Source organism: Martes martes, assembly GCF_963455335.1.
Source record: "Martes martes genome assembly, chromosome: 3".
Taxonomy (NCBI): Eukaryota; Metazoa; Chordata; class Mammalia; order Carnivora; family Mustelidae; genus Martes; species Martes martes.
Window position 1 is genome coordinate 156,240,227 of NC_137890.1, and position 24,308 is coordinate 156,264,534.

At 50.3% G+C, this 24,308-nt stretch overlaps 1 protein-coding gene across 2 annotated transcripts in view; it reads left to right on the top strand.

Annotated features, from left to right (window-relative positions):
- The window catches only part of NGEF (neuronal guanine nucleotide exchange factor), a 99,207-nt gene that overhangs the window by 65,709 nt on the left and 9,190 nt on the right, over positions 1 to 24,308 (top strand). For both annotated transcript variants that reach the window (XM_080798716.1, XM_080798717.1), the window contains 3 exons: positions 4,433 to 4,740; positions 21,980 to 22,140; positions 23,368 to 23,520. In XM_080798716.1, the coding sequence (XP_080654842.1) occupies positions 4,433 to 4,740; positions 21,980 to 22,140; positions 23,368 to 23,520 (622 nt within the window). The remainder of the gene's footprint in view (positions 1 to 4,432; positions 4,741 to 21,979; positions 22,141 to 23,367; positions 23,521 to 24,308) is intronic.

Below are 24,308 nucleotides of genomic sequence, written 5' to 3' on the forward strand. Positions count from 1 at the left end.
ATGCCAGCCGTCATGTCCCCCATGTGGCCAAGCGTAGAGACTGACCTTCTGAGTCTTTTCTCCCACTGCCCCCTTCCAGTATCTGCTGGTGTGATTGGTGAATATCTCTTCCAGGCTCCTGGGCTCAACCCAGAGTAGTTGCTGGGTAGCTGTGATAGACGGATGACAGCCCAGAGCTGTCCGCACCTTCTCACTTCCCTTGTCACGGACTTGGGGCCGGTGCCAGAGTCCTACAACAGCCCTCCCTGCTTTAGCTCTAGGAAGGAAGTGAATTTTTTGTCAGGTTATCCGGAAAGGACCAATTCCTACAACCACAGTAGAACGAAGCAGGGAAGAAAGCAGAAAACGCGTACGGGCGTGTTTGCATACCCCCGTGTTCGAGTGTGCAGGGCCTCCCACGGAGGCGGGGATGGGACAGTGCACAACTGTCATTACAGACCACAGGCCCTGAGCCCCAGCTGTGGGTTTCACATGCACATGCACGCTCTTATTGTCTCTGACCTAATAACTGCTTGGCACATAGAAGGTGCTCACTAAAAAATAAATGACTCCCCCGCCCTTTACGAGCTTGCATTTGAGGGATTCAAAGAAAAAAATGATTCTCCTTAGAAAGTGAGATTTTTGAATGACTCTGGGGGCTTTGGCCAGAGTTGCTGGGGAACTTACCCTCTTTTGCAGGGCATTGCAGCCAGCCCGGTACAAAACATTTAAGTAGGAAAGATGGGAACTCGATCTTGTGTATCTGCGTGAAGGTACTATACCAGGTGCAAGACTTTACCAGTCAAGTTCATTTTCATATAAAGTTGTGCTTGCCGAACGTACGAAATATAAGGTAGAAAAACATATTAAGAGAACAATGAGTACAGAACTTTAATCAGCTAACATGTAGTTCCTCGGGTAGAGCTACACTATTAGTCTGAATTTCAAGACTAATAAAAATAAACAGGCTATGGAAAATGGTTACACAGTGTGTCAGATAACTCTTTGTAGTCATGCCAGGAAAACTGGTATTTAAATTCATATTCTAAATACTTCAGAAAGAAGTATAGGGTTTTAAGAAAATTCTAAAATTACTGGTATTGGGAATCTTTGGCTAAAAGTAACAGAATATCCAGCAAAAATTGACTGTAATCAATGGCAGTATTTTTTTTTTCTCATTTAGAGGTAGAAAATTCTGGAATTGGTTCATTCAGCCAAGCAGTGACCCAGTTCCTTTCCCCCCACCATTCTCCACATTTGTGCTTCATGTCACGAAATGGCTGCCACAGCTCCAGGCATCGCATCCCCAAGCAGCCACATGTAAATGCAAAAAAGAAAAGTTTTTCTTCAAGTGTCTACTGAGGAGGGACATATTTTTGGGAAGCCCTTCTCTCTCTCCACACCCAGCGTGGAGCCCAAAGTGGGGCTTGAACTTACAGCCCTGAGATCAAGACCTGAGCTAAGAGTCAGATGCTTAACCGACTGAGCCATGCAGGCACCCTGAGAAGCCCTTCTCAAAGACGTAAAATGTCCCCTTACTCTCCTTGGTCAGGTTTTATCATGCTCATGTCTTAACACACCATTGGCAAGAGGGAGGGAAGTATCATGGTATGTTGTTGTTTTTTTCCAAGTACTTTTGTTAAATTTATTTCCTGGCTTTCAGCATATACATGAGCAACCTGTACACTTTGAACCTAGAGATTAGGGCTGAGTGCTCTCTGTAAATCTTATAGGGCAGAGGAGGCCAGATGTTAAGGGAAATTTATATTGGATGTGAACATTTATTTTCTAAGCCTTGAGCCTAATTTCTGTGATTTTTCTCTTGTCAGGGGAGTCCTAAGGCTAAGCCATTATGCTACTGAGACAATGGGGAGATCTCTAAAGAACAGTTTCTTTCTTGTTCGTTTGTTTTGTTTTTCATTTTCTGTTTTCTCTTTGGAGAAAGTTTTTGTTTATTTTTTGTGTATTTTTATTTTAATTCCATGTGGCTACCGTACAATGTAATGTTAGCTTCCAGTGTACGATACAGTGTCGCAGTAGCTTTTGATCAGTCATTGTTCACCCACGTCCCTGAGCACCAAATGGGTCAGTGCCCAGAGAAAACCCCTCCCCTGCAAGCTGGGAACACAGGGTGTGAGGGGACAGAGGAGAGGCAGCCAACAGTGTCTGCCACAGTGTGATTTCAGAATTAATATTTTCAAGCCAGCAACCCACAATGCTGATATTTTTGTCTCTTGTCACCATATGGATCACACTGAGATGCGAGGAGATAGTATTTACCCATGATATATGCCCACGATAGCATGTATAAGACATATTTTTGAGGAGTGCCCGGGTGGCTCAGTCATTGGGCCTCTGCCTTCGGCTCTCAGGGTCTTGGGATTGAGTCCCGCATGGGGCTCTCTGCTCAGCAGGGAGCCTGCTTCCCCCCTCTCTGCCTGCCTCTTTGCCTACTTGTGATCTCTCTGTGTCAAATAAGTAAATAAATTCTTAAAAAAAAAGAAAAAGACGTATTTTGAACCGTCAAAAAGATGCCAAATTAGACACTTTGGTGAAGTTTAGAAACAGCATCTTTTCCTAAAGCAGGCTTCACACCCAAGGTGGGGCTTGAACATGCGACCCTGAGATCAAGAGGCAGATGCTCTCCCCACTGAGCCATCCAGGCGCCCTGAAGCTGCATTTTTAAAACGGGTTCAATTGAACAAATATTTACATACCTGCTGGGGAGAGGCTCATTCACACTGTAAAGTGAATCCAAGTCGATGAAGGGAAACTTGGTTTCTTTAAACCACTGTAAACACCGAGGATCAGAATCACAGGAGAACAGTTGGTTCACGATCAGCTCAACAGTTGTGTCGTATTAAACCTCTGTCTTTATAGATCTTCAGTCTGGATTATTGCACTTAACAGATTACCTTCAATGTTGTATTCTGCTGGACTGAAACATTGCAAAATCACGGGATCTTAATTTTTTAAAGGAAATGCTGTGCTTACCATAAAGGCTTTATAATTTGGCTTATGGAGCACAGGAAGCCCACTAATGAGCGCCCCAGGACGGATTTAGGGGCTCCCGTTCATGAATACAGTTGATCTGGCCACATTCAGGACATCAAAGCTAGTCTGTTTTTCTATTCTCCCTTTGTCTCCTGTTTAGATATATTCAACAAGGAGGTAAGAAAGGAACGGTTGGGTTGCTGACGTTTGGACTGCATTGTAAGCGAACATGCTTTACAAAGGGTACATTTATCCCAATTAGAATTTTCCTGGGAAAATTATCTTTGTTTTTTTAGACAGACATGTCCAGGGGCCCCAACTGCTGTCCAAACCAGTATGTTTAGCTAGTTGTCTGCTGGACCTCTCCAGCTGGGGGCACCTTGGGAGCACCTGGATCTCTCCGCTCCCCCCACCCCCCAGCACCAGGCAGTCCCCGGGACCCGACTTCTACCATAACCGTGTTCCCTGAACCAGGCGCATGGCTCTATCCCTCCACATCCCCCCCAGCCCCCACATGCAGTTCAGCCCTCCATCATTACCCCCTAGGGAATTAACACAGGATCTCTCTTCCTATCTACACCCACCCAAAGATGGAGACCAGAACTGCTTGTCTGAGGTCTCTCCGGGCCTCCGTCTTGCCCGTGGGATAGACCGAGATCTCGGTGGCATGGCAGTCAGATAAGACCTTAGGGGCTTGACCTCCTTCCCACCTGGCCCCCACTCCCCTCCCCCCACTGCCTAGGCCTGGATCCCCCCACTTGCCCCTGAGGCTTCTCTGTTGTGAAAAGACAGTCCCTCCACCCCAAAACCAGGATGTCTGAAATGGGTTTTCCCTCCGGAGATGCTACATTTGTGCTGATTCATATGTACCCCCAAGTCTCCTTGGAGACTTAGAACGCATTTATTTTAAGTACATTTGGTCAGGAAAGTAAGTTTGAAACTGTAAAAGCAAAAAAGGAATGTTTTCCTTTTGGATCATAAGGCTGATGAACTATTGGTTTTTCGTTCAAAATGAGAATTTACAACTACTCCCATTTCACAAATGAACATACTCGAATTTTAATATTGAAGCATTTAAGGCTAGGGAAAGCATCCCGTTGGGATGTCGAAACATAATCAGGACATTTCCATCAACTGTGCACACTGGTTATTAACACATCAGGTTCTAGACTCTTGCTAACAAGTTTGCCAAGAATGTGTGGGGAAAGCGTATATTTGTGTGACCGGATTCTGGATGCGTTCAGGGATTTCTCTATTTGTTGGAAAGAGCTTCCATCTGCTGATCATTCCCAAGAAATGAAGACAGTGGCAGTTCACTGGGCCAGGCGAGGTGTTGGCTTTCCATTCTCAGAGGCGCAGCACCTGCTGGCGATGAGGACCGAATCTTGACCTAGAGAGTGGGAAAGATCTTCCCCTGAAATCTTTCCCTTTTCTTCATCACAACTCTATCTGATTTCAGGGCTCCTGTATCAGGAATACCGAGATAAATCGACACTCCAAGAAATTGAAACCAGGAGGCAGCTGGACGCAGAGATACACACCAACGCTCATGACTCCCCAGCCAGCGAGGAGACTCCAGAGGAGGATGAGGACGAGGAGGAGGAGGAGGAGGACGAGCCAGCAAGCCCACCCGAGAGGAAGGCTCTGCCCCAGATCTGCCTGCTCAGTAACCCCCACTCACGATTTAACCTCTGGCAGGATCTCCCGGAGATCCAGAGCAGCGGGGTGCTGGAAATCCTCCAGCCCGAGGAGATCAAACTGCAGGAGGTAAAGGGTCGCCCCGGGTGGGAGCTCCCTTCAGAACGGACAGGTGTTCCAACCAATGGAGGTGAGGCTGCCTCTAGGAGGGGAGGCTCCCCCCGCTGGCTCACCAGAATTCCTGGCAAGGTTTAGCCTTCCAGAACGCGCAGGGAAATTCACATTATTTTACAGGCGACAAAAAATAGCTCGTTACCTTGTAAGGGAGCTCAGCCCAGTTGCTAGTGTTTGCAGCGGGCACACGCGAGCCTGGGGCCCTCCGTGACGCCGGCTCGGCTCATGGAGCCTGTGAAGGAAGTCGGTCCCCCGAGGTTCACATTCAGTGCTTTCTTCCGGAGGCCCGTAAAACCTGGGCGCGGGGACCTAGAGAAATGGTGCCGAACTTCCCTCTTCTCTCGATGGTCCCGGTGGACCCTACCCATCAGCTAGGCTGAGGCAAGAGCACTGGGTTGCCCAACGGTTTATTGCTAGCGGGAGGAATGATCCACGAGAAGGTTACAGTAATGGCAAGGGGGAGCTCAGAAATCTGTGTGCGCATTCCCATGGGGCATAGTTTGCTTGGGTCTAGAGTGGCGGGAGCGCTGCCGATCCAGGGGAAGGGGAGAGAACGGTGGGGAGGAATGGTGACTGTGCACATGCGTGTTCCCCGTGAAATTCCAAAAGCGGAGGTAGGGGGGGAATGAAGAGATTTGGTTCAGTGCCATGTCCTCATCCGTGTCCTGTCCCCCATACTCACACACCCCTTAAGAGCTGTCCTTGAACTTCTAGCCCCAGGTGTCCTGCCTTCCTTTAACATCCCTCTGCCCCCATACCTCCAGCACTGCCATCTATAGGTACACTTGCTCCTCTCCTGTATTTAAGTCAGAGTAACCGGCTCCCACTGCTCATGACCAGGACTGAAGCTACTGCTGACCAGGGTGCACGTGCTGGTTGCTGGGGAAGGCTTGGGGGTGGTGGAGTGGGGGGGCTGGATTTGTGCAGAGCTGCCTGTATCCTGTCTGGGAGGATCAGGAGGGATCCGAGGCTACTTTGACTTCCCTGGGACTCAGGAGCAGGGATTTGTAAATGGCTGCATCAGGAGTTTCTCATGAAACATCTGAGTGAATAACGTGTAGTCACCTGTTCCCAATGTGGCTTCTCCTAGTTTTGTACAAAAACCCTGGAGGAGACACAAAGAAGCCACTTGCCCCCAAGCGGAAAGACGCACGTGGGGCACATCTCCAAGGAGGCAGGGGGAGCCAAACTGAGAAAAGCAACTGTGTGGAAGGTGCCAGAACACATGGATTTAGAAGTCCCCGTGCAGTTGTGGAAGGTGCCAGAACGCATGGATTCAGAAGTCCCCGTGCAGTTGTCCATCCCCGCTGCCTTGGGGCACCCCCAGCTGCTGACAGGATAGCCGCCCCTAACCTTGACTTTCCTGTGAGAGGAATTAGACAATACCGTTTTGTATTTGGCTTCCTTCACACAGTATTACCATCACAGGCCCCCCCCCTTTTTTTTGGTCCCCAGAACAAGGAAAAAAGACTAGTTTGGGGGGGAATACTTCTTTTTTACCTTGATAATTAGAGACATTTTTAAGTCCTTTGGAAAGCTTAGAGGTAAACCCTAAGCTTGAAACATGGTATATGCCTTCTGTGACATACACAAGGCTAAGAGCAGAGAGAGCAGGGCTTTTGTAATAAAGCAAACAGTAAAAAAGCCCCTGAAAAATCTCATAAAATAAGGTGGCAGAGTCAATAGCCAATGTATCAGTTGTAATGAGTGTAAACTGCTTGAATCCTCCATGGAAAGATAGAAATCTTCCAACTGATTGGAAATCTAGACCCATTATATTGGGGGGGGGGGATCTAGGATAAGTTAAGGAAGGGAACGGGTCGTTTTGTGTTATTAAAGGTATCCTTTACATTGATAAAAGTATCGCTTTATTTTTAAATGTTTTAAAATAAAGCTACTCAGTAATAGGTTTTCATTATTTAAATGCAGTGCAGTAAATTAAATTAAATTAAAAATTAAAAATGCAGTGCAAACATGTGCTGCTGGCCTTTTCTTAGCTCCTGGCTTCTGACCAGAGGACTCGCCAAGTCCGACTTCTCTCTCCTGAGAAAGGATAGTCATAATGCACCATCTGGTTTTGGGGTTCAGACATTTAGGAAGACTCTAAGATACAAAATCCTTATAGATCTTTACGAGGCTTCCCCCTGTATTTACACTTGTTCTGCTCAACAGCCCTTTGATTTTGATTTTTGTTTGTAGCCCCGTAGAGCCTTCAGCCTGGTTTTCATGAGAACTAGTGGACCCTGAGTGCAGGGGCTCGAGTAAGAGCAAGGACCACACAGGCAGCTCCCAGGTGGGGAGAGAAGCGTGTGCCGGTGCTGCCTGGAGGGTAGCCGCTGCCCAGGGTGCTCGGCGGATCCCGCACGGCTTTGCAGGGAAACCGTGCCCTTGACTCAGCCAGTGGCCACGTGGGGAGCCTGATTAGGGACAACTTCGGTGTGCCCACGGGCAACTGACTGGTCCAGAGGAAAGTGCAGTTTAAATGGTGGACGGGGCCCCTGGGGGGTGCAGTCGGTTGAGCTAAGATCATGATCTTAGGATCGTGAGATTGAGCCCCACTTAGGGCTCCAAGCTCAGTGTGTAGTCAACTTGAGATTCTCTCCCTTTGTCCCTTCCGGTCCTGCCTGTGTTCTCCCTCTCTCTCAGATAAATAAATAAATCTTTAAAAAATAAATAAATGCGTGGTGGTGGACACTGCCAAGTTGCCATTCAGAAAGGCAGGACAAATTTCATACGACAACAAAGCCTCCCAGCCCAGTTAGTTGATTTCACGGTTACTCCCATCTGCCCAACTGTTGGATGAAATATCCTATCTCATTTTATCCTGCAGGTCCTTAATGACTTGTAAATTGGGTTTCTTTTCATATGTATATTGGCTGTTTCCACTTCTTTGTCTATGAATTGCCTGTTCTTATTATTTGCCCTTTTTCTATTGGGTTGTTTATATTTCTCTTCTTGATGGATGGCAGCTTTTTATAAATTCTGGCTATTACATTCTTTCAATATGTTTAAAATGTTTTCTTTACTCCAATAGTATAGGAGAAGTGATGTAGCAAGGGTTTGAACGCCAGTTCTGCTACTTCTTAGCTGTGTGACCTTGGGCGAGTTACTTAACCTCTCTGTGCTTTTGTTTCCTTATCTGTAAAACTGGGATAATCCTAGTACCTGCATCCCAGGGTCGTGAAGATAAATGAGTTAAGAAGATAAAGAGCAGGACAGACTGACTTACGTGCTTTAATTATTAAATAAGGAATAAGTACAAAATTAACTGAACTCAGAGGTCCCCTCTGAGACATTCAAGGGGGGAAATACACACACACAGTCCTAAGGAAAGCAGTTAGGGTAGAGATCAAAAGACACCACGTAAAGTGGTGATGAGATGCATGCCTTCCTAAGAAAATAGAAGCTACCAAAAATTGACTCAAAACTAAAAATGTTCTAAACACTAAAATATATACCAGGTAACCAGAAAGATCTACAAAAGAGATGTTGTACCCAGATGGCTGAGTTGTGCCAAGCGGTCAAAGCACAGAGGAGTCCCTTGTCCCTTAGAGTAGTCTTGAGCGACATTGGGCATGTTCTGTATCTGCGTCCCCCAAAGTCACCAGCCACATGTGACTGTCGAGCGTTTGGAATATGGTTGGTGCAGCTGAGGAACTGAACGTTTAATTCTATGTAATTTAAACTAACTTCTGTTTCAGGAGCCGCAGGTGGCTACTATGTTGGTCAAGAAATATCTAGAGCAGGGATCATCCCTTCTTAAAGAACCTAGCGCAGCGTCTCAAGAACAACATTAATAACATCTGGGACAGGATCATTCTTTGTCACAGGAGGGGTAGGGGGTCTCCTGTGCATTGTAAGAGGTTTAGCAACATTCCTGCTAATAGATGCCAGTAGAACCCTATCCCCAGTTGTGACAGCCGAAAATGTCTCTAGACCTAGCCGGCTGTCCCCTGGGGAGCAAAAGTAGTTCCTGGTGGAGAACCGCTATCCCATAGAAATAAAAATTTATACAGAAACCTGGACAAGAATGTTTATAGTAGCTGTATTCATCATAGCCCCAAACTGGGAACAACCCAAATATCCTTTAATAGACAGGTAACCAGACACTAGAAGGTCCGTACAATGGCCCGAGACTTAGTACTAGAAAGAAGATCTATGGATGTACGCAGCTAAGGTCAATTTCAAAGGCATGTTGCTGAGCGAAAGAAAGCAGAAAGGTTACACACTATGTGTTCGCATCTGTAGTATCTTCTGAACAAGACAAAGTTACAGTGACAGAGACCAGATCCAGGGTCACCAGGGAGGAGGGTGGGGAAGGTGTGCCTGGAACAGGATAGCACGGGGGACTTTTTTAGAGTGATAGACCTACGTCATGTGTCCTGGTGACAGTGTGATTATAAGGATCTATACCTGTGTTAAAATTCATAGAGCTGTGCATCCAAAAGTCAGTTTTACTGCATTTTAATTTAAAAACTAAAACATTATAAAAGGGGAGGGGGAAGGAAAAGAAACAGGTTGACGGTCCTCATTCTGTTCAACCTAATCGAGTAAGCAATCTTTCCCACACATCCCCCAAAATAAAACCTAGATCTGTCTCACTGAGACGTAAGGCAAAAATTTACATAAAACACAAGAAAATCAAATCTGCAGGTACATTAGAAGAATAATGTACATTGAGAAGCTCGGGCGGTTAAGCAGTTAAGTGTCTGCCTTCAGCTCGGGTCATGATCCCAGCATCGTGGGATCAAGCCCTGTGTTGGGCTTCCTGCTCAGCATGGAGTCTGCTTCTCCCTCTGCCCTTTCTCCTCCTCCCCCACACTCGTCCTCTCTCTCTCTCTCTCTCTCCAATAAATAAATAAAATCTTTTTTAAAAAGAAGGAAAAAAAAAAGAATAACATGCTTTGAGCACCTATGCATGAATGCAAAGACGGTATAAAGTTTGGGGCCAAAATTTATCATATCAATAGGCCAGAGGAGAAGAACACCCTGAGCTTCTCCTTCTCAAAGACCTTGAAAAGGGAAGTAGCACATTTATTTCCATCTAAACAAAACTCAGGATACTTTCTGAAATTTATAAGGAGTGTCTTAGGTCTATATCTCAAGATCACATTTCATGAAGAATTGTTGGTGACAGTAAAGGCAAGCAGGGAAGCTTGCTAAATGCTGATGTTGGTCTAGAAGTTCTAGCCAGTCCAACAAAACAAGGAAAGAAATAAGAGATAACTGTAAAGAAGGGCAGTCAGAAACATCCTTACCTTCCAGTGATGGCTGCCTACTTAAAAATCTGGAGGCAGTCAGACGTATTGGATCTTTATTAGGCATTTCGGGGAAATGGCTGATTCTAAGATAAACTTGCAAAACTTAGTTGTTTTAGCAGGTATCAGCAAACCCAGGTCTTGATCAATTAGTGAGCTCTATCGACAAGAAAAGATAAGTATCCCGAAGAAAAATGGACAAAACAATTCTCAGGAGAACTGCAAGTGGCCAGTGATTAAATTTTAAAAGAGGAGGGGGAAATCAAACTCTCTGGTTTAATCAAAGAGGTCCAAATTAAAACAACATTGAGGTACAAGCATTTCAGGTGGCAGAGAATTTTAAATGTAAATATATTTAAAACGTGGTGTTGGGGGATTTTTCAACGAGTATTCTCAAACAGCTGATAGGGAAAAAACAGCAGAATTCATACCAAACCCTTACGAGGGTATGTTTGCCCACTGTCTAGTGTTACTATTCCTAGAAATTTATTTTGAAAAATAATCAGAAAAGCGCACAAATACTTATTTATTAGGATGTTCATTCCAGCAGAAATCAGGGGGAAAATGGCAGGAAGAACCTGAAATGTACAATGATAGGGGAATTATTTAGTAGGACAGTGTAGAAAGGCAAAACATGTAACAAACATGTTTTCAAAGAATAAACGGGGTGAATATGTACAACACATTGAGTTTTTAAAAGGCAGGCTAGAGGGGCACCTGGATGGGGGATTGGTTGGGCTTCTGACTCTTGGTTTCCGCTCAGGTCATGATCTCTGGGTTGGTAGTAGGCTGAGCTCTATGGTGGTGGGCTCTGGGCTACACAGTCTACTTTGTCCCTCTCCCTCCTCCTCTGCCCCTCCCTCTGCTTGTGCTTACTCCCTCTCTCTAAAATAAATTTAAAAAATCTTTTTTTTTTAAAGGCAGTCTAGAACATTCCATCTGTAGTAGAATTGGCATGGGAAATAGATGTAATAAATTACGTTTTTGTCATTTCCAATGGATCTGATAGAGAAATTTCAATAACTAGGGTTACCTAACAATAAATAGAGTCATATGTAATAACAAGTCACAAGGACACACAGGCTTCCGTGTGTCTTGCTTTAAGTCTTTATGGTCTCACTTTTTTTTTTAAGATTTTATTTATTTATGCGAGAGAGAGAGAGAGAGCACACATAGGCACACTCCCCACCCCCAACACCCAGGTGAGCTGGGTGGGGGTGGGGTGGGGAGAGGAGCAGAATGGGAGGGAGAGCATCTCAAACAGACTCTCTGCAGAGTGCAGACCTGGTCACAGGGCTGGACCCCAGGACCCTGAGATCATGACCTGAACTAAAACCAGGAGTCGGACATTTAACCCACTGAGCCACCCAGGTGCCCTTGGTCTGATTTTCATGTTTATTTTGCTAAAAGCTTAATGTGAGTGTCTATTTTGTTAATATTTGGCAAGGGACACAACAGTGAGATCTTCAGATTTTTTTGTTCCAAAAAATCTGACTTTTGCATTAGATCTCATTTATCAAAGCAAGTTAGGCAACTTGTTCCCCAAGCTCAATCTGTTGTTGGAACATCTCTTTCTCCTTAGCTACAAAAGCAGCAGGTTGCAGTGAACTACTGTTCACACAAGGAAAATACCCCCAAATGATGGCCTTTTGGTAGGCCCAAGTCTTAGTCAGTCATTGAAGAATCAGGATTGAAGAATAAAATTGTATGTTTCCCTCCTTTTCTAAGTAAAAATTAGGTAGCTAATATCGGAACGTGTTGTCTTAGATGTCGGGTAGGATCTTCTTGGTTTCATTTTTGTTTTTTAAACTTACTCTGAAGCTCTTGGCTCCCACCCCCCTATTTGGAATGGTGTTGGAGTTACTGTCTGAGAACACAACAGTTTGAGAAATAACCAGACATACATTCAAATGACAAGGTTGGGCGGGAAGTGGTGGCAGAGGGAGTAGGGCGTTCAGCGAGGCTGGGGCAGGGGGGGGGGGGGGAGGGCAGGGCCTCCCCCCCACCAAAGCGGTGGACCACAGAATAATCCTGAAAAGAGACTGAAAAGCAAAGAGGAGGGACCAGGACTGGGGGAGGAGTCAGGCATCTCCCTGGAAGAAGCATCATATAGTACTTGATTCTCACCAGCTAATGCCGGGGTCCTGAGAGATAATGGAAAACCTGCGGGGGCTGTCCCCAGCAGGCCCCAGGAGTGATCACTCCTGTGGCTGGCGTGGCTTGCGTCCCCAGCGAGCGCCTGGAACCTGTCGAGGCAAACAGGATAGAACAGACAGACTTGCTCTCTGGTCCCTGATCCTGGTGAGCTGGGTGTGCTGGAAAACAGTGAGCAGGAAAGGCTAGTTTGAGCATCTCCAAGGAGACAGGGTCACGCAGACACTCCTGTGGGGCAGCCTGCACAGGCTGGTCCTTACCTGCCGCAGGACGGCCCTGACATGCCCAGACAGGACCTCCAGCTTTGTACTGCCAGGGACCCTGTGGTTATCTGGTGCAGGCCAGCTAGGGAATCTGTCAGGATCTCCTACTGTCTGAGTCTGCTCAGCCCCCAGAACGGGACAGGTTTTTTTTGTTTATTTGTTTTTCAATCCGTTTTCACAACTTCAAATTTTAAGGTACTTTTTCTTTTTTTTAAGATTTTATTTATTTATTTTACAGTGGTCACAAGTAGGCAGAGAGGCAGGCAGAGCTGGCGGGGTGGGGGGGCGCGGGGAGCAGGCTCCCTTCTGAGCAGAGAGGCCGATGCGGGGCTCGATCCCAGGACCCTGATATCATGACCTGAGCCCAAGGTAGAGGCTTAACCCACTGAGCCACCAAGGAGCCCCAGTATTTTTTTTTTTTAAGAAAACTATCCATTTTAGAAGAAAATTTTGGGTTTTTAATATGATGTACTTTTTAAATTTTTTTATTTTTTTGAAGATTTTTATTTATTTACTTGACAGGGAGAGACACAGAGAGAGAGGGAACACAAGCGAGGGAGTGGGAGAAGAAGCAGGCTCCCTGCTCAGCAGGGAGCCTGATGCAGCCCGATCCCAGGGTCCTGGGATTGTGACCTGAGCCTAAGGCAGACCCTTAAGGACTGAGCCATCCAGGTGCCTTCATATGATGTACTTCTTTTTTTTTTTTTTTTAAGATTTTATTTATTTATTTGACAGAGATCACAAGTAGGCAGAAAAGCAGGCAGAGAGAGAGGAAGAAGCAGGCTCCCTGCTGAGCAGAGAGCCCGATGCGGGGCTCAATGCCGGGTTCAATTTGGGGCTCAATCCCAGGACCCTGGCTGGCATCATGACCTGAGCCAATGGCAGAGGCTTTAACCCACTGAGCCACCCAGGCGCCCCCATATGGTGTACTTCTATCAAGAAATTCAATCATGATTGTTATTTAGCTCACCAGCCTGCTTGGAACCACGTCCTTGTCTCTTTAGGATAAAGCTTAACCATTCCGCAAATGAGTCTCTGGTTGGAGGGGCAGGGACTCTGCCTGTGATTTAATACAGACAGGAGCCATCGCACAGAACGCCAGACAGCTCCTGTCCTATGACAGACACCTGTAACTTCTTCTAACAAAGAGATGTTAGCATTTGTCATTTTTTTTTTAAGATTATTTATTTATTTATTTGATAGAGATCACAAGTAGGCAGAAAGGCAGGCAGAGAGAGAGGGAGAAGCAGACTCCATGCTGAGCAGAGAGCCTGATGCGATGCGGGGCTTGATCCCAGGACGCAGGGATCATGACCTGAGCTGAAGGCAGAGGCTTTAATTTAATTTTAAAAAGAATCCTTTGGATAAATGATTTATGTACCTGATATAAAGTGCAAAAAAAGAGTAAATGGGTTTACAGTGAAAAAGTCTCCTCTGCGCCTGACACCCCGGGGCCAGCGTCTGCATGTCACACAAACAGTGAACCTGCTATTAGATTGTTCTGCCCCCTGCTTTCTTTTTTAACTTGGTAGAACATTTTGAAAATCTTTCTGCACCAGCCCAAATGGACGCCCATTCTTTTTTTTTTTCTTTTTCTTTTTTTTTTTGTTAGCTTTATAGATCTCTCTTGTCTTTGATGTTCCATAATTTATTTAACCAACCCCCCATTGATGGGCATTTGCAATTAGAAATATTGTGGATCAGGGTGCCTGGGTGGCTCAGTCAGTTAAATCTCTGCCTACGGCTCAGGTCATGATCTCAGGGTCCTGGGATCCACCCCCGCATCAGGCTCTCTGCTCAGCGGGGAGCCTGCTTCACCTCCTCTGCCTCTCCCCCTGCTTGTGATCTCTCTCTCTATATAAATTAAAAAAAAAATTTTTTTTTAAATGTTGTGGATCAAGGACATTGCGTGCAGCGTTATTTAAGACTGAAACCCACACGGTGGAGTTCCATGGGAATTGCCAGTGGAACTGTGGAGTTAAAAGTTACCTGCTCTTCTAAATCTGGTGAAGATACCGTCTTCACACTTCGGTTTGAGGGTGTGGGCTCAGCACCACCATTGTATGTTAGCCGATCATTTTGTCTTGAGCAATGAGCTAGATCATGAGTGATATCTTGTGGTTTTAATTTGCATTTCTCTTACCCGTGAGTGAGGCTGAACATAGTTTCAAGTTTTAAATTTTAACCCACTTTCATGTAAATTTTTATTTTTTTTAAGATTTTACTTATTTATTTGAGAGAGAGAGAGGGAACACAAGCAGGGGGAGGCAGAGGGAGAAGCAGGCTTCCCACAGAGCAGGGAGCCCAATGTGGGGCTCAGTCCCAGGACCCTGGGATTATGACTTGAGCCAAAGGCAGTTGCTTAACTGACTGAGCCACCCAGGCATCCCTAAGTGTAAATTTCTTCATAAATCATCTTACTAAACCAGGTCATCTGGAGGAAACGTAACAGTGGGTGTTTGTGACGTGTGTGGCCCTTGCAGAGGTTTGGGTTTGGACTGCTGGTGGTGTGGGCGGCACTGGGCCCCCAAGGGCTGCCGGCAAGCTCGAATTTCATACATGAGCTCTAGGCCTGCTGCAACAAGGTGGGGTCATTGTCACCGTGCCCTGTGACGCTCCGGCCCTGCGAACTCGCTCAGCCTTGTCCCCCCTTGCATGTCCCACATGGACCAGACGTGCAGCAGCCTTGACTGGCTGGTCAAGGCATGAGCTCTGGAATCTGACTTCATCATCATTTGTGGAAGAAAGAGGCACTCTTAGGAACTTGTTCGTTACTAAGAGCCTTTTTCGAGTCATTTCTGGCCTCCTGAATGCCTGTGACATGTGGATTATTGTGCTAGGCACAGAAGTGAGCCCAGCCTTGTGCCATTACGAGGGGAGGGGGACCAACCAGGAGCATGGACGTGAATCTGCCCCGAGGGGGGCGCTCCTCTGAAGGCCCCAAAGCCAAGAGCAGGTGCGGCCTCTGATGGAAGGGCCTGGTCACCTCTTCCCTGGTTTCTGTGACACCCCCTGAGGAGAGAGAAGTGTGGCTATCTGTACACAGGGACCGAGCATCTGGAGCATGAGGTCGAGGCTTCGGCAGAACAAGGTCCCATCACTCCCTCTGGCATGGTGTGAGGCATGCAGCCTGGACTGTGGGGTCCGAACCAAGCTGTCCGTGGGTTGCGTCCCCACAGCCTCTGAGGCCATCTGGTGCTCCAGGAAGGACACCCCAAGCCCCTGGCCTTAGGGCCCGACTTTCCCTCTGTCCCCTCCCACCCTCCAGCTAAAAGCAAACGTACTAACAGGAAATGTAGGCATCGGGCAGGTGCCCTAACACTTAGGACTCCGAGGGACAAGGAAGAAAGAAAGGTACTTGTGGAAGTTTGGGGGCTGGGTCCTCGGTCCCTGCCATGCCTCGTGAGGACCTAGGCATCTTGTTGAAAGACAGGTTATGTGTGGGTTTGGGGTGAGGCCTGGGGATCTGCATTTTCACAAACACTTGTGGTCAGGGGACCAGGTTGAAAAACATTGGTGTTTCCCCACTTTTGCCTAGCTAACTCTTCTAGTTCTCTGACTCAGCCCCTTCCAGAACCCTCGCCGCTGACGAGGTGAGGCCCCCTCCCCTGCATTTCCACTTCACTTGTCGGGACCACTGCTGAACTGTTTTTGGCCATGTCCCAGCTGCATTCTTGGTGACAGCATGCCTCTGTCCCTCTGTGTCCCCAGCATCAAACCCAGTCATGTCCTGGAGGTGGTTCTTGGGACATGTTTGTGGAACCAGTGATCCAAGGTGCTGGGCTACCCTGCAGTTGAGGTGTCCTGGGCAGAAGGGTCTCCAAGGGATAGGAGGTGGGTCTTGGTCATCTCGGGGTCCCCAGTGTCTGGTGGTCCCCAGCTCTTAGCAGTCTTAGCAGGTGAGCAGGAAACCTCTGGAGCATTGAGTTTTCTGTATGAGCTGCTTTAGGAAACCACCTAGGAAAGGAGACGGGACATTGGCCGTCCAGGCCAGCAGAAACAAGGATGAACATAAGACGCAGCTAATGGTGTCCTTGTAAACAGATGCAGGCTGCCCCGAGTGTGGGGAGCAGAGAGCCTGGGGAGCAGAACCTTCGGCTGACCTTAGTGCCCAATCTGGGAGACTTCCAGGGCTGTATTAAGGACCGAGTAAGGGTTTAGTCACCTGTTGGGGGGTTGGACGAGCGCCCTGAGGCCATTTGTCTGTGCTAATCCTGCACAGACAAGGTGGAGAGAACAAGGACACTCGAGACCTCCGTCCACCAGGTGAGGGCTGCCCCCACCTGTCTGAGCAGGAGCACAGTCACTAAGAGAGGAGCGTGGCTAAGGATTTCCTGGATTTAGAGAGAAAGTTGCCTCATTTTGGCAAGGGAGGGGCAGCAGGAAGATCCCGAGTTCTTGCAAAATGAACTTTCTCCCCTTGGTGTGACTTTTGGGAAGCGGCACATGCTGTTTGACAGAAAATCGGTGAGGAGTCATCTGTCAGGTCTGAGTGGCCCCATTGACACAGAGGTCATCTCCTTTCTCTTGGCCGTGGTCCCGGGCCTCACTGCGGTGATTGAGAATAATGCCTGACTTTCCCTGGCTCCCTGAGAGGTGTGTGTCCGGTATCCGGAGGGGGCTTGTGGCCTCAACCTCCAGTCCAGGTGGGCTCAGCTGGTGAGTGAGGGCGGCCAGGAGGATGGAGAGTGCCAGAATTTCTGGAGCTGGATGGGAAATCAGTGGTGCCTTGGCCGGCTTGGGCTGCCCTCACCGACTGCCCCAGACCAGGTCGCTGGACAGTAGGGGATTTCGCACGGCTCTGGGGCTGGAAGTCCGAGATAAGGGTGCCAACAGTGTTGGTGTCTGGTGGGACCCCCGTCCTTGGCTTGCATCCCTGGGGTCTGTCTCTTCTTGTAAGGATACCTGTCCTTACAGTAAACCTTAATGACTTCTTCCTCCGCCCCATCTCCAAATGCATCATACTGGGGGCTAGAACTTCAACATTCAAGTTTTGGGGGACACAGTTCAGTCCATAACAGGTGGGAAAACGCAGGCTACCTAAGAAGATCCATTTTGCTCTTTTCATCACTCAAATGGGAGCTCAGACCTGGCCACCATGGACAGCCTGTCCTGGGAAGAGCCTGGGACTTGGGAAGAGGCGCGCCCCTCCCCTGTAACCTGGGACTGTGGGGGAGGGGGTGCTTTTGCTTCCTGGCTGTACCAATGCCACACCAACCCCCACAGAGTTCGCCCTGGTGACTCAGGCCCCAGGACCACATCGTGATAAAGGGAAGGTGAGGGCATCAGACAGCTGTGATTCACAAGCACTGAGGTCCGGGAAGCCGCAAACAATCCAGAGCTGGACAGAACGCCCCACGGGGGGTTTGCGGGGGGCTTCCCTAGGCCACCCTGAGTTACAAGGAGCCGGCGCAGGTGAAGACCAGGGTAGAGAATCACCCAGCCCGAGGTTTGCTGGTGGAAGAATGAAGGGCCAATGCCCGTAGCCCCCTGGGAGTTGGGTATGGGGAACGGAGGAGGTGGGTTCACCTGGCCGGACCCCGAGGACCCCTGTGGACGATGGAGGACGACACAGGCTGAACCATCTGCAGTCACCCCAACTGTGGGTCAGGAAACTGAGTTCTGAACAAGCAGTGTTCTCTGGGCTCGGAAGCAGATCGTGGGTGCCTCCAGATTTTCTTGGTGTCCCTGCCTCCTCTTTTATCTGCCTTGCTAATGGGCTGGAGTCTCATTTGTTTCTTCAAATTCATTGCTCGAACAGCGTGGCCAGGTGGTCCTAACTCTGGGCACCCGCACCTCCCCCGTGCGGAGATGGCCTGCCGCATCCCAGCGACCCCCCCAAGTAGCCCCTGTGGCCCGTACTGCATGAACGAGGGGTCCTGGCTTTGTGTGTCTCTGGAGTATCTTGTGTTCGAGGGGTGCAGTGCTGGTCCGGGGTCCGCAGTCTCACACGTGTCTGGACGGGCCCAGGGAGGGGGAGATGCTGCGGGCTGAAGCTAAACTGGGCCAGCTCGTGGGACATGGAGTGGTGATGGTCCCAGATGGGACACCAATCAGTGATTTCTTTCTGTCGTTTCCTTTCTTTGGAGAAAAATCTAAATTCACTGAGAGTGATAGGACCCGGCACCTTCCAGGCCTGGTGGGGTAGCCCCGCAGGGAGCCGGACACTGCCTCTCCACAGGCCAGCGTGGGAAGTGAGGTGAACACATTCCGAGGTCAGGAGCAGCCCTCTCGGACTCTGGAAAACAGGGCTGCATGGTTCTGGCCCACACAGCGGGCACGGGGACAGACTCAAAAATGCAAACAGGAGCCTGCTGTTCCCTCCGTGGCCCTCTCTCATGGCCTGGCCACCAGCCGCCACTGTCCCACCAGGCGCCCCCATCCTTTCTCCACATGAGCATTTGCGCCTCTGGGAATGGGCTTGCTGTCACGTCCAGGGTCACCTTCTAGAACAAACTCCTCCTGACCCCTCTGGCCGGAGCTCCATCCCATGAAGCTCAGTCCTGTGAGGGCAGTGCCCTGATGCCGGCTTGGTAATGACCCTGGGCGTCCAGCAGGTGCTTTGAGATGGGCGGGCTCCAGGCTGCAGACTGTCCGCTGGGGACTGTTGTTCCCATTTTGTGCACCTGCAAACAGGCTTAGCTGGATAAAGCAATTCTCATTCATGGCCAAGGTCTGGCTAACTCCGTGGCAGAAGCCTTGACTGTTCCGCTGCTCAGCTGCCCACCACCATCCCCGCAACTGCAGAACCACCTAGCCCAGCCCCTCCCACGAGGCGTCCAGAGCTGAGTGGCTCTCCCCCTTGGAAAGAACCCAGGTAGGAGCAGGCTTGGTAGCGGCAGGGCTGGAAAAACTGGAAGCGTAGCATGAGTATTGGCAGAAATCAAACCTAATACAAATCCAGCTGAGCACTAAGAGCACCACTGAGAGATGAGCCGCGATTCGGAAAATCCGGGTCGGTCTACCTGAGTGTTCCCCAAGGCCCAGGGTCTCAGCTGGGTGGTGGGCAAGGGGTGGCCTCAACAGCCCGGCTGCAGAGCAGTGGTGTTCTCAGGAAGGAGTGCCCTGCGGGAAGCAACACACGCACATGCTTGCACATGTTCACACGCACGTGCACATTCTTATTCTCATACACACGCTCGTTCATATGTATATGCTCTCATACACACACATACACGTTCTTACCCTCAGTCGTATATGCAGTCTCTCACACACTCACACACCTCTCCCCGTTTGCTCCGTGGCCTTCCTCACTGCCTGACTGGGACAGTTGTACTCCTGTCTGCTCTGTCCCTACCCCCTGGGGCACAAGCGCTATGGTGTCAGGGAGTTGGCCGTGCTCACCCCTGAATGCCTGGGGCCTAGACAGGCACTCAGTAAACATGGGAGCAAATGGGAGAGCCGGCAAGTGAGTGAGTGAATGAATGAATGAGTGAGTGAGCGAGGGGGTCTGGAGAACAGACAGGGCCCAGATCCCCGTCAACCCCGCGCTGCCACCACGCAGCTTGAATGAGAGTAAAACGGTATCAATGAGGAAAAACAGCCATATTGACATGGCAAATAACGTGACATAAAATGAAGAGAAACACAGACTTCACGGGCGACTAATGGCCTGTCAGCGGAGAAGGCAGAGTGGGCGGTGGGCACAGCTGGTGTCAGTGACCAGCAGGTCAGGCCCCGCCCCTGGAGGACCCCGGCCCCGGCCCCCCCACCCCCAGCCCAGCAGACTAGACGCAGTGGGCCTGGGGCTGTGGGTGGGACCCCAGGTGGGCCTCACGTGCGTCCCCCTGAGAGTCGCACCTTCCTCTGTGGGGCTGCGGGTGGGACACGGTGTTGTTTCCTCTCTGCAACACTCGTCCATGTCAGCTGGGGGCGTTTTTACTTCTATTTGCCTAGAACTCACAAGCTTCGACCGCCCGACATTTTCTTAGGAAACTTAGACTTAGCAGCGGGACGCAGTTGCATGTCAGTGGCTCTTGCCGAGAGGCCCCCTGCATCCCGCCAGGGCTGCCAGCGAGGCTTCGGGATGGGGGGGGATGTGCCTTCTGTGGCTTCGTCCGCTGAATACAGGCCACCATAACTCGGGGATGATTCCAGAGAGGCCACGGCCCGGCTCCGGTCAGGGGAAGACTCCAGGGTGCCTGGGGGGCTCTCTGCTGCAGTGGCCCAGGCTCTGTGATGGCGTGACCCCTTACAAACTTACAAACTTTGTCCCTGCTGTTGAGCAGGTGTATGCCACTGTGTGTACCCAACTTACAAACACGTCCCTTCTTTTTTTTTTTTTTTTTAGATTTTTATTTATTTATTTGACAGAGAGATCACAAATAGGCAAAGAGGCAGGCAGAGGGTGGGGGGAAGCAGGCTCCCCAATGAGCAGAGAGCCCAATGCGGGGCTCGATCCCAGGACCCTGGTATCATGACCTGAGCTGAAGGCAGAGGCTTAACCCACTGAGCCACCCAGGTACCCCAACACGTCCCTTATTTTAACCCCCACTCTGCCTGCGGCCTCACAGGGCAGCCTGTCCAGCTCTGCCTATGTTCACAAAGCCTCTTCCCCGTGCCTCCGTGTCAGACGTCCCTCCTGTGTCTCATACCTCTCTCATAAAGACACCTGTCATTGGATTTAGGCTCTCGATCCAGGGTGACATCCTTGACATCCTTCTGCACAGAACTTGTCCCCAGATCAGTTCGCATTCATAGGCGCCAGAGCTTAGGATATGGACACAGCTTGTGGGGGGTCCACAGTTCATCCCACTACACGTCCCTTCTGGGCAGCCATTGTGGGGCCTGACCCCACCCTCAGGAAGGGTCCTCGGTTGGCTTGTGAGCCGGTTGCGGGGGGAAGCTGAGCGGAGAGTCCTCACTCCAGAGAAGCTCCTTGCTGGAGAGCACAGAGCCTCATGTTGTCGCGGGCAAAGTCTCAGCGACCAGGTAACAGTCATGCTACGGAATAAGGGTGTCTCCAAAAACCTTATTAGATTCCGGATTTCTTTTTCTTTTTTAAAATGAACATTGCTTTATCGGTTACATTATAAAATTGGACCATGAAAGAAATAATAGATGCTCATTTTTTTCAATTTTCAGACAAGTTAAAGATGTAAGTTGCACCCCCTGCTGGTATTGGTGGTTGACATTGAGGCTTGGGCCCTTCCCGCCCTCCTTGGGGGCGTGTAAGGGTGGGAGTCCTTCCCTAGTGATCTTCCCACCCATTCTGCACGGGGAGACCCTGTGCTTCTCCCCAAACAATGGCTGGGGCGCTGGTAGATGACTGCCCTCTTGGGTTTTTGCCTGCTCCGTGTTTCGGGAGTTAGGTGGTCTGCAGTGTTCAGCACAGGGAGCCCAGGGCACCGTCTCACTACCTTTAGTGCGGGGTGGGGTGGGGGGCTCTCTGCTGGCCCGTGGAAGCACCCTTCCTCCACACACCCGCCTCTCTCTGCGTCCCTAACTGGGACGCCCCCCTGCAAGGTGAGGCCTGTGAGGTGACCTGGGCCCTCCTCTTGCCTGTTTCTCCCAACACAGGCCATGTTCGAGCTGGTCACTTCTGAGGCCTCCTACTACAAAAGCCTGAGCCTGCTCGTGTCTCACTTCATGGAGAATGAGCGTCTGAAGAAGATCCTACACCCGTCGGAGGCGCACATCCTCTTCTCCAACGTCCTGGACGTCATGGCCGTCAGTGAGCGGTGAGCCCCCTGCTCTGGGCCTCATGGGGTCTGGCTTCCAGAAACTTCCCCTCACCTGGGGCGCGGCCGAAGCTGGCAGCGAGTGCCCGTTATACCGGCTTCTCTGCTTTTGTGTGTTTGGAATTATCTGTAGTGAGATAGAAATAAATACATAAACCCGACCACCCGCCCCCCTCCATCAGGGCGGCCGGTTGCCCCCCCCCCCCGAACAGGCCTGCTGCCTCCAGATCCCTTCCCGTTCCACACACGTGCTTCTCGTGTCCTCCGTTGTCAGACAGGTGTGCGGCAGTTGTCCTGACCAGGTCCAGGGGCGTCCGTGGGAGCTAGTGTCCTAAAACCCCGGTTTGACGTGTCCTGGACCTCCTCCCTCCAGTCAGATGGTGTTTGTGCTGATTTGTGAAGAAGGCTTTGGAACTGTCCTTCTGTTTTGCCTGGGAAGAATGGGAGGAGCTTAACCGGAGGGGGAATGAATAGCCATTCACTGATTCTTATAAAGAAGGAAAGGGCGCCAATTTCATTGTTGGGTTAGAACATCTGCCGACCAATTTCCGCTGGGCCATGGAGTCCATGGCTCAAAGAGCAAAACTCAGCTTTCAGGTCCAACCACGCGTGTTCAGATGCCAAGCCGCCGTGTGGCCGGAGGGGCCCCTCCGTCCCCGAGGCGCCCTGGGCACTCCCTCCTCCCCCGCTCCGACACCAACCTCCTCCTGGCAGCCCCCTGCCCCAGGGGCTCAGACGCACCGCTGCTGAAAGACCCGTTGGCCTCTGCCACTTCACCCCACTGGGGAAAGGGCGTCTTTTTATGTGTTTACTTACACTTTGTTGTGGAGAATTCTAAACATGCAGAAACAGACACGCCAGTGCGACGAGCCCAGCCCCCCAGCCCGGCACCTGGGTTGGTCTGCGTCCCCAGCCCTCCTCACCACCCACGGGATCCCGCTGAGGCAAATCCTCGTTGTCACCTCATCTGTGGGCACATCAGTATGTCTGTTAAACATAAGGCCTCTTTCTCTCTCTTTGAAAACACCCCTGATGCTCTTAGGCACCTAAAAACAGGAGACGACTGACTACCTACTGGGACCAAAGGTGCCATCGGTGTGGGGCTCACGTCCTGCCGTGTCTGTGGCCTTGCCCGAGCCAGGCCCAGGGGCAGCCATGTGTCCTGAGCGTCCCGGTGCAGGCACCTTTCACCCGAGCTGCTGCCCATTGCCCCCTCCCCCACCGCAGGTTTCTCCTGGAGCTGGAGCGAAGGATGGAGGAGAACATTGTCATCTCGGACGTGTGCGACATCGTGTACCATTACGCGGCCAACCACTTCTCGGTGTATATCACCTACGTCAGCAACCAGACCTACCAGGAGAGGACCTACAAGCAGCTGCTGTGAGTGTGTGTACCCCTCCTCCCTTCCCCCCTGCCCCCATGCAGGCTGTTGCTCCTCCCACCGGGACACTGAGCCACGGCCCTGGGACCCCTACTTTCCAAGCCCGGCACGTTCCGGGGGCTGCAGGGTCACTGGAGAAACGTCGACCCCAAGACCACCAGCCGTGGCGCCCATCTGACCGGTGTCTGGAATGGCTGGGCTGAGCTCTGTGAGGCTTAGAAAAGAGGGTTTGAGGCCGGGAGGTCCCCTTGTGGCCCAGGAGGTTGGGAAGATGGTTTGAACTAGAGCCAAAGGCAGGGATGGGGCAGCAGGGGGTGCCTTTGTGGCCTTCCAGCAACGCCCTTGACTTTGTCACTCATCTGCCCACTTCTCAGCTTCCCTGGGGTTTCAGATGATGAGGTGATTTTTCCAGTCGATTTGCCTCTTTTGACTCCCTCACACTTTGGTGCCACGCTTTGGTGACACCTGAACCTATGATGTGTTCTTAGCTCCACTGGGGAGCACCAGAGGTCCCCCTGAGACGTCCCCTCCAGCCATTCCACTCCCCTGGGCCTTGCTGTCAAGGCTAACTGTGGAAGGTTTCAAACTTGAGCATTCGGGGGTTTGGTGTTTGAGGTTTGGGGGTTGAAAACTGGGACTCGAGAGAATCAGGATGCTAGTTCGAGGACAGAAGTGGAGGTGACAAACAGACAGGAGAACGGGGTCCTGGCCTCGCAGGGCTGCAGGTACACAGCGCGTCCCTGGAGGCACAGGGTGTCTGGGCCCGAGGGGAAGGCCGAGAGCCGGG